This window comes from Vespa mandarinia, chromosome 3 (assembly GCF_050613455.1).
Source record: "Vespa mandarinia isolate Hongniang chromosome 3, ASM5061345v1, whole genome shotgun sequence".
Lineage (NCBI taxonomy): Eukaryota > Metazoa > Arthropoda > Insecta > Hymenoptera > Vespidae > Vespa > Vespa mandarinia.
Genome location: NC_140812.1, coordinates 1,827,501 through 1,838,457, shown reverse-complemented (window position 1 = coordinate 1,838,457; position 10,957 = coordinate 1,827,501). Strand labels below are relative to the sequence as shown.

Genomic DNA, 10,957 nt, shown 5'->3' with positions numbered 1-10,957 from the left:
ATAAAATGGAAATAAATGAATGATGAAACGAAGAAAAACTCATGTTTAATTGAGTTGCATGTTTAATTAATATTAATTAAAAAAAAATAAATAAATAAATAAATGCACGATTAATTATATTAGGAAAAGAGATGAAAAAATTGATATATAAAAATTTGATATATTTAGGATGAATTTGACCCGTTGTATACTGTCGACCATCAATCACCGACGACTTGGACTTAACCATTGGATTCAAGAGAATGTATGAGTTTGTATGTATTTGGTCACGGTGATCAATGAAATACATCAGCCTGCTATATTCATTCTGCGAGGTCATACAAACATTATACATACATACATACATACATACAGCGTTTTTTGTCAATTCAATTAATTGTAAATCACGCACATCTACGATTATTTTTCTTTTCGCGCGCCGACGAAACAAAGCATCGATAAAACATGGTGTCTCTAAATTAATACTGTCTGAATACAACTCAAAAAAAAAAAATACAAATTCTCAAGAAAAAGAGAGAGAGAGAGAGAGAGAGAGAAACTAAATTCTAATTAAATTTCGTTAAATTGTCAAGTAACTATAGCAATGAGAATTGCAATATTTAAGTATAATAATGGTTATAATATTCCTTAAATAGGCATTCAGTAATTTTGTCAATACATTATCACTTAGGGCTTTTAGGAAGGATGACTTTTTGTAAGAATAATAACACTCGTGTTCTCTAGCGACTGACTTCGCAAATAGACTTGTGACGTTATTCCTTCACGTAAATATTGGTTCAAGCATACCTCCTGTGGGCTTAACTTGAAATATGAGTTTTTTGAGTTGTAACATTTTTCTAGAAACGCAATATGACTAATATATAACGCGTTGGGTTGCAAGATATGTCAACAACAATAAAAGATAAATCAAAGTGCGAGTTAAGAATTATTATCATTTATTTTAAATACATCATTTTGAAAATTCAATTTAGGAATTAAAATAATAAAATCAAAATCATTTACGATCTTTAGAATCTTTGTATTAAGATATATAATTGATCGCATAAATTTCTTAATAATAAAACAATGTATAATAATGAGAATGAATAAACAAGTAAAAGAAGTTGTTTTGAAATAAAATACGATTTACGTGCGATAAAACATTTATCGGTATTATTAAAAGATCTCACGTTAAATACGTTGGACGAGGAAGTGTCATAAATTTTACCGGAGTAAGAGATAGGAGTACTTTAAATTCCTTACGCAAAACGCATAATATTTCGCGAGCGTGAAGTTACGTCCAGTCGTGTCACATTCGTGCTCCCCTTTTTCCCCATTCTGCAGGTTCAACGTGCTCCTTCGTCCGGTATCACTTATATGTTCCCCGCAGAGAGCGAAAAAGGGCAGAGAAAGAGCACGTCGTAATGAAATTTTGAAAACGCGCTGTGCGTTCTGCCGTATGCCATGGCTAACTTCGGTGCTTTTCATGCCGTACTGCCACGGTAATTCGATTTCGTCGAATTATCACTCATTTCGCAAAAAGGATAAATGTGAACGTGAGTCGAATTCAACATATATACCTGCACTCTAGCGTTAGAATTTCTGGAGGAAGAGAAGTGACCGATCATGGGATATACACGTGTTTAAAGTCCTTCATTTTCATTACTTTTTATATTTTTGAAAAAATAATATACCTCGAGAGATCGTTTGATATAAAAACAACGGAAGAACGAATCGAATTCACTGTTAGTTCTCGATAAAGAAATAGGAAAAGAATGAGAGACAGAGAGAGAGAGAGAGAGAGAGAGAGAGAGAGAAAGAGTGAGTGAGAGAAAGAGAAAGAGAGAGAGAGGGGCAGGTATCTCGTAATCAATCTCGGTACAACCGTTGTTCTCGACGCCTCGTACGTTACGAACGAGACAGCCTGCTAGATTCATATTAAACGATATAAAGAAACGGGACGGTGATTTATGCGCACAAATTGTTCTGTCACCATCCTGCTCCTCCAGGATTTCCGCACTTCCCCGGCGTACACCAGAGAAGGCCATTGTTCTCCTTTTGCCGACATCTTATTGTCCCCCCCCTCGCTCTCTTCAATATCCGCTGCATTAAATCCCGCTTTTTCGCGATGTGCTCCGCAATATGGTGCTCTCTTTTCTTCTTTCTCTCTGCCTTTTTCTTCGCCTTTCTATCCACCTTCGCGCGTGCAATCACTCCTGCAGTTAAAATGTATACCTTCGAATTTACGTCCGGTAAACAAACGAACGAGAAATCGTTCTACCGTAGGATTTTGACCTAAATACTTTGCTATATTTCTTTTTTCCTTTTTTCCTTTCTTTCTTTTTTTTTCTTTTTCTTTTTTATGAAAAAATTCCATGACGAAAGAAAAAGAGAAAGAGAGAGAGAGAGAAAGATCTTTTCACTTAATCGACAATTATGCGCTTGAATGGCACTGAAAGAATTACATGTGAGAAACAAATCGTAAAGTAATTAAATATTTTAAAGAATGAACAAAGCTACGGTTAAAACTTCGTTACTCGTGTTAGTTACTTAATGAGTACAGAACGATAATGTAAGCTTCCAACGTTAGCGCTCGTTCGAAGGTAAGCACTTATCGTAAAATCGTATTCTATGCGTTAATGCATCGAGCTTTTTAAAAACTTGTAAAACACGATGCTTATTATATTAATTCTTAACGTGCACCTTATACTACTAGGTTATATATACATATATATATATATTTTTTTTTTTTAAACGAATAACATGTATAAGCAGTCATGAGCTAATTAATAATAATGAATATGCATATAGGAACGAGGAAATTAATTTCAACAGTTTTAAAATCGACAATCAAATATTGTTTATAAAATATCTTTTTGTTCTTTTAGAAATTTAATAATTGTTAAATATCGAGTGGATATTGCTTAAAAAGAGAATAGACTATATGTATATATATATATATATATATATATATATATATATATATATATATATATGTATCGCACGAATCGTATTTTATCTGCGACTGCATATGCATGAAGTAGATTTTCAAATTCGATTTTCTCGAAAACTAAGTCTCGAACGAAAAAATTTTATTCGATATTTTCTTTTTATCTCTTTTTTTTTCGTACTGAATCACTTCATACCCGCTTTTATATGTTATTTGGACGGATCTTGTATGTTCCGTATACTATATATATGTATATATATACGCAAGATCCGTCAAAATAAACTGTTTCGAGGCATCTAGGATTTATTTATAAATAACAAACGTTTATCTCGTATATAAACATGAATGGAAACGTCGAAGAAGAATATCACTTTGGATTGAAAATATTGAAGGTCAATTCGCATATTACAGTTCAGTCTTCGTTTCGTCTCCGTTCTGGATAGTTCGGCTAAAGTGAGTTTAACATTATTCTACGTAGTTTAAATGCACGTTATCATACATAATTATTTAATCTCAATTTAGTTATCGATTCGTCATATTTCCTGTGTCCGAAATCGTCCAAGATTGTTCGATATCATCGTCAATGTTTTTTATGAAATGACAGACGGAATTTTAATAACATCTTTCGTCTATGGTACGACTCAGAGGTAAGAAAAGATTTTCTATCGCTATGTCTATCCTCTTCCTTTTTCAATTTCTCACTTTTTAACGCAATGGAATTCTAATAACTTGCAATCTTTTGTCTATGGACAAAGGAGATTTTTTTTATCGTTCCGTTTATTCTCACCTTTAATGTTCTCAAAGTCCACATAGTAGGGATCTTTGGACATATCTATTTTACACACGACAAATATCTTTATTATCTATCAATTAAAAATGATATTTTAAATATCACGTTAATAAAATTTTGTTGCGATCAATTAGTTCTTTAATATTTTTGTACGAAATGCATCTTTTGCAATGTCAAAAGTTTTTTCTTTAAATCTTTGGAATCACATTTTGCACGTCGCATTGGTTCCATATACAACAGAAATTTTTTCACGCGAATTTGCAACACGCTTTTTGCCTTTTCGATAATAAAAAAGCAAATACGACGAAAAACTATCTTTATTTTCGGAAATATTTACAATTTCACAAAAACTGCTAGAGCTAATTGATCAAAATAAAATCTTATTATAATGATATCTGAAATGTAATTTTAAAAAAATATTTGCGTGCGTGAAATTGATAATGATATGAAAAAGCGACGTTCCGTCAACAAGCAAAGAAAACGGGATGAATATAGTATATCAAAATTTAATATAAAAGATAGTAGGAGCGATAAAAAAATTTATTCTTGCTATTATACAGGTTTCATGGACAAAAGACCATAATATAACTTATTAGAGTGCCGTCAATCATTTCAAAAACAAATTTTAATAATGATGACAATGGATAATCTTGATTACAGAGAAAATAAGACGGATCAATTGTAATTATAAATATTTAAAACAAAGTTCTATTATTGTTCCATATATAATTCAATAATACATATACTGTTTATATATATATATTCTTTTTCTTCTTTCTTTCTCTATTTTCTTACATTTTTCCTTTGTTAATCTCTTTTGTTGTCTCCTTCGAATCGTTTTGAACGGTTGACAAAAAGATTTAAAAGCAGCATGGCATTCGGTTCATTTTAAGATGTCGACTTTCTTTTTCATTCATTTCAACATTTAAAGTCCGTTAAAGTTTCACAAAGGATACACAGATTAAATTTCTTTTTGGAAAGTGGCTCTTGTACGCGGTGTCCTTCAAATTTTTCTTTCCTTGAAAAAAGAACAAGAGGCGGACAAAGAATTCTTGATTTTTGTCTATCTCAAAGAAACTGATTTACGTGCAGTATGTAATGCTTTTCGTATACATAGAATGCAATGTTTTTATGAATCGAATTACACCGTAGTATTCATTTTAACTCGTACGGTCAAAATCTTTTTTATTTGAGTTTTTAATTTCTTTTTTTCTTTTTTTTTTCTCTATAGCCGATTTCGCGATACGATTGTTATGAAATATCAGAAAATCATGGTTGTTGAAACGAAGATGGAAGATAATTCTTGATATCGATTCTGAAAGTATCGACCAATTTGGACAAGATTCTCTGGAATCATGATTTTCCGAGTGACACCGGGACAAGGCACCTATAAAGTGTACGAGCTACACGCTACGAGATATCGAATATAGGGAGAACTTGGCAACATCTGCAGAAACACAGGGACTGACAGGTCTTGGCCATTTAAAATGAAATTTAATACCTGCGAGGTTATCTCTCTCTCTCTCTCTCTCTCTCTCTCTCTCTCTCTATTCCCTTCTTGCCTATCTTCTTTCTCTTTCTCTTTCGCTTTCACGTTCTCGTTCTTTCACGTTTCCTCGTTTTTCTTCTTTTGTTATACATACACTATCTTATAAAGAGGACTTATACTTGCCGAATGTTTTATGCATTTTTGTCGGTAAACCTGAAGAATTTATTTATAGAAACGGTATTACGTAGCCTATTTTCTCTCGCCAATCGAAGAATGGTTCTGTTTCTATTCAATGAGGATAAATCCTTAAGAAAAAGGACAATAAAATAAATAATCGAACCTTTTCATTGATTATATAAATATATATATATATATATATATATATATATATGATTTCTTAAACATAAACGAGAGATCGTAGTTATATATGAGATAGAACGGTAAAAGAATGCATCTTGGGGTGTTGAGTAATAGAACTTAATAATTTACGTTAGAATCACGAGAGTTATCTCGTCGTTAGCGGGGAAGTGCGAGTGTAATTCATAGTAGTTGTAAAACCTGAGCTTTAACGAGCCACCAACTACTCTGCCATTGTCGTCGCTCGTTAAATTTACCACCATAATGATGTGTTTAGTATTCGGTAAAACAACTGACACGTTAGAGATCGTTTCATGATCTTTTTCTCTATATTTATTTCTATTTCTCTCTCTTTCTCTCTCTCTCTCTCTCTCTTTCTCTTTCTCATTCTTCGATTAGATTGGTATTCCGACGAATAATTATTCTCCATGAAAATGTTCAATCTCTTGCAAATAACTATCTTATACTTTTATCTATCCAAATTGATAATGTTAATAATTTTAATCCTAATCGTACACACCTCAAAATAATTTCAAGTTGTGCACTTAGGCTAAGGCACTTTGAACAATTCTCATTAATATAGAATGAATAATTTTGACTTAAAAAAAAAAAAATACTATATATTCTTTGAAGCATCGGCAATAATAATCAGCAAATGTATTTCTAATTTTATCATTATAAGAAAAAATTTATGAATCTTACAATGCGTAAATTGTTTTAATCGATTGTCATAATTAATCTGATATTGTTCTACACAGATATTACTACTAGGGGTTAATTATAATGCAAATATTTACTTTAATTTCTTTTGTTTTTTTTTAATCGCAATATTTTAATTTCTTTATCCCCCTTTAATATATATATGTATATATATGTAAATTAAATGACTTTATTTCATCCTCGTAGTTATTTTATTTCGTATTTTACTATCAAATTTTATACGAAAAAGGCTGGTAATTATAAGATTTCGAGTAAAATTCATGAATCTTTCCCGATGGTGGGGTGGAACATTACGAGCAGTTAGAATTTCGACGAGTCGGCAGTATCCCATAGAGGAGTCTGTCAAGGTGTAAAGAGAAGAGTAAAGGACGAAGGCTGTAGAGGGAATTGCGAAGGGAGGGCCAGGGAAGGGCCAAGCATCAGCCACGAAACGTTGAGAATGAGATAGGACGAGAGAGGATTGGAGATGGTAGTGAGGAAGAATGAACAACGAACGAACGGCGTTATAACAAGGGCTAGTTAGCGACAGTGCCGTATTACCCTCGTACAGTTCTACGTTTGCACAATGGCGACAAATTTCACGCGCTATATCATCCGTCTCCATGGTTTCTCTCTCTTTCTCTATCTCTCACTCTCTCTCGGTCTCACTCTCACTCTCATTTCCCCCATCAGGTTTCTCTATCACCCTCTTCGACCGCAGGGAAAGACGAGAGGTACTATGAGAAAAGGAAGGAAGATGTTGCAAAAGGGTGGATAGGGTGGTGGGTGGCTTTTCCTGCCTTCGGGTGCCCATAAAGCCGTAATAACTGCTAATTCGCGGGGTTTGTTTTGCACGCCCTCGAATTCTCCTCCTTCTCCTCCTCCTCCACTTCCTTCTCCTTTTCCTTCTTGTTTCTTCTCTCAACATGTATTCTACGCGTAAAGATTTTGAGAATGATTCGTTATCACTCGAAAGAATAATAATAATAATAATAATAATAATAATAATAATAATAATAATAATAATAATAATAATAATAATAATAATAATAATAATAATAATAATAATAATAATAATAATAATAATAATAATAATAATAATAATAATAATAATAATAATAATAATAATAATAATAATAATAATAATAATAATAATAATAATAATAATAATAATAATAATAATAATAATAATAATAATAATAATAATAATAATAATAATAATAATAATAATCGTTTCTTTTCACTAAGATAAATATTTCGATCGATCGATCGATCGATGTCTATTTCAGATACGACAAATTTCAAAGTTATTCTCGAAAACGTCATGTTGAAAGTTCGAAATTTATAGAAATTGATCGATCGAACGAGAAACGAGCTCAACGAGTTTATGTAAATGTATTTGGAAACACATGCATATATACGTACACACGTGCGAAGGAACAAACTGAATTTGCGACTTCGATCGTCATCCCGGCGTCTAACGTCAATTGCTTCCTAGTTCGAAGTTTCTATTCCCTCGTCCGATATAATACTGTTTTCCACGTTAACTCAGAACATTCGATTCAAGGAAATTACGTTGTCGTTGGCCGGTGGACCTTTAAAGGATTTCAAATCTTTCTCAAAAGCTGCACGATCACATAGGGACGAAAAAAGAGTGGATATAAAAAAGAGGAAAGAAAGAGAAAGAAGTACATTTAACATTAAAAAGATAGATGAAGGGAGTATGCAAGAACGAGAGAAAGAGAGAGAGAGAGAGAGAGAAGGAAAAAGAGAGGGGAGTGAAATGCGACGAGGGATAGAAGAGGATGAGAGTCATGGAAAAGTATTGTATGATGGGGGGTGGATGAGAGCGAGAGAAAGAGGGACTGAGAGTAGGCGCCGTTGCATTTTGCCCCGATCGTCTCTTCCACCAGCACCACCACCACCACCACCACCCGCCAGATTCTCGAGCAGGTGGGTAATGCATTTTGTATTCAATGAGGCGAGAGGTGCCCTTCGTGCCAATGGCAGCGCCTCCAACCTCCGGAGAGTCCGACGGAGCCGTCTCTCGTCTCTCATCTACATCTACGGCAACGTTCTTATACTATTCCTACCTATACAAACGCGAGATCATATATACAACTATATGACATGTATATAGAAAACATGGATGTACATCATGGCTATGGGACTGAGTTTGTTGCCGATTCGCATCGACGCCTAGTAATAACGTTTATTGAAGTGTAAATGCGCCTCTCTGAATTTCCAATGCGTCTACTACGAGAAATCTTCTCCCCATCTAACATTCTGTCCCCCCCCCCTCTCTCTCTCTCTCTCTCTCGCTCTCTCTCTAGCTTACTATCGCAGATCCTTCTTCTTCCCTTCGCTGTGTCGTCTAAGCCGCGTATATACGTCGACCTGTCTTCTTCTTGAATTATACTATATCTGGTATGCATATAGATACGAATTTTTGAGGAGAACGCAACAGGCCGAAGTTGCAAGCACGATACATTTCGATGCCACTGATTATGAGATAACTTTCTTTCAATCTTTTTTTCTTTCTTATTTCTTTCTTTCTTTTTCTCTTTTTTGCTCTCTTTCTCTTTTCCTCTCTCTCACTTTTTCTTTTGTCTCTCATATCTCTTGTCACTCTTCTTTTATCTCGCTTCGCTTTTATTTTCTTACATCTGCCGTCTTTACATGCTTTTCTCTTTTCTTCAATGGATTTTATTTTACGTTATCATCTTTGCTTCGAGACGCGAGATCTTGAAAAGTAAGTAGACGAGGATGTGATACGTCGAAGGGCACGAGTATCTAAAGAAAAAGATATTTTTTCGTTTTCGTACAAAAGAATAAGTAAATGTATTCCCTATGTTTGTTCTCCATCTTAATTTTCGATCGATGCGCTTCTTTTTCTGTTTTCTCTTTTTTCCTTATTTTCTTTTTTCTTTTTTTTTGTCATTTTATTCATAAAAGAATATAGAATTCAAGAACAGTTCACGTCATTTTACTCAATAGATGGTATCGCAAAAAGTGGTTACCTCGTACGGATTATTCGAAGAATCTGGATTGCACTTCCTTGCACGAAGAAGACTACCAATGTTGTATTTGTAGTTACATTATATATGTATATGTACTAAAATAAGAGAAACATGGGAACATATGGAATTCCGTGTGTACAAAGAGAGAGAAATTTTCGCGTGTTGCGTGGAAGCAACTGAACCTCATTATCGGTCGTTCCTTATCCCCTTTCCCACCTACAACCCACTTCCAACCCTCTCAAAACTGGCTGGTAGAGTAAGGTGACATTTGGTATTCGAGTAGAAACAAGAAGTTTTAATACCTTATCTAGCTCTGGGGTTAATAACGCCGTTGTCGAGCGATAAATCAAGAGACGATGCGACGGTGAGAGGAAGAGAAACAGCGCCTGAAAGAGTGGGAAACAGAAATGGAGGGGGAAAGAGAGAGAGAGAGAGGGAGAGAGAGAGAGAGAGAGAAAGAGGGAGAGAGCGAGAGAACGTGTACTTTACGCAGGTATGTATCTTGTTAGGGGTAGGAAGGAGAGAGGAAGGGTGAGTAGAAGAGAATGGGGAAGAGAGAGAGAGAGAGAGAGAGAGAGAGGGAAAGCGGAAGGTAGAGTTTGTAATCTACGTTCTCGTGAGTCCAAAGGGCGAGGTCCACGGCATCCCGACAATTATCACCCTCTTCGACCTTCCTTCGTTACTTAGCTTGGCCCTTTAAACCCGTTGCACCCTTTCAAGAATCTTTGTGATCGTGCCCTCGTGGGTGACGTATCCTTACGACGCCGCGTGCCGGAATACTCCCTGATACTGTTTCGAGACAATAGCCATTGTGCACATTTTGCACTGTAAATTATGCGACCGTATCTGTCGTGTATAAGTGAGTATACGTTTGTATTAAAACAACGGAAAGAGGGTTTTCAGGATTCTTATAAATATCTGACGAAATTGTTTGTTGATAATCTTCATTTTAGAATTATTTTAACATTGTTTTTTTCGTAAAATGTATTAGATCATTTTCCTTTCTTTTCTTTTTTCTTTTTTTTTTTTTCTTTTTGGAACGACGATTCAAAACGATTTCGATCTTAATCATAATAAATAAGATATTAAATAAATTAGCAGGTTAATTATATTAGTAATCAAATCAATATATGAAAATCATGAGTATGAAAAAAGAAATAAAAAATGAAAAAAACTTTTGCACTTTACGAGTAATCCATGATTGTAGAAATGACCATGAAAATGCTACGCGTGTTTAACCACGTTGCAATGAACGGGGTAACAACGGTGGTGCGTGTGAAAGATCGTACGTAGGTAGAGAGGCTTACCTTTGAAACAACACCAAGGATATCTCGAAAGTCCCACTAGTGCATTTAGAATAACTTACGGCGTCATGAGATTACACGTCTGTAGCATAAACCCTCCTCCGTTTCTATACTGCAGAACCTTCTTCGGCGTGCCTGTGCCATTAATTAAGAGCTTCTAAGGGCTGGAAAGGGTGCAATCTTCCGTACTGAGAGACAGTGGCCCCAACGTGCACGTTTCGTACCATCTTTGAAAAAAAGTAGAAATCATCTTAAAAATAAATTCGTCCTTTCTTTATAAATCATTGAATTTATAATAATTTTACGTTTGATCATTATAATACATTGTATGTTAAGAATAAATATATCAATTATATGTATTTAATTTTT

At 34.3% G+C, this 10,957-nt stretch overlaps 1 protein-coding gene across 1 annotated transcript in view; it reads left to right on the top strand.

Moving 5' to 3' along the window:
- The first annotated feature begins 3,355 nt into the window (after positions 1-3,355).
- LOC118446924 (uncharacterized) overlaps positions 3,356-10,957 on the top strand; it is a 23,204-nt gene continuing 15,602 nt past the window's right edge. Inside the window, exons 1-2 of the mRNA XM_035878145.2 lie at positions 3,356-3,382; positions 3,452-3,576. Coding sequence (XP_035734038.2) covers positions 3,527-3,576 — 50 coding nt within the window. The 5' untranslated portion in view covers positions 3,356-3,382; positions 3,452-3,526. The remainder of the gene's footprint in view (positions 3,383-3,451; positions 3,577-10,957) is intronic.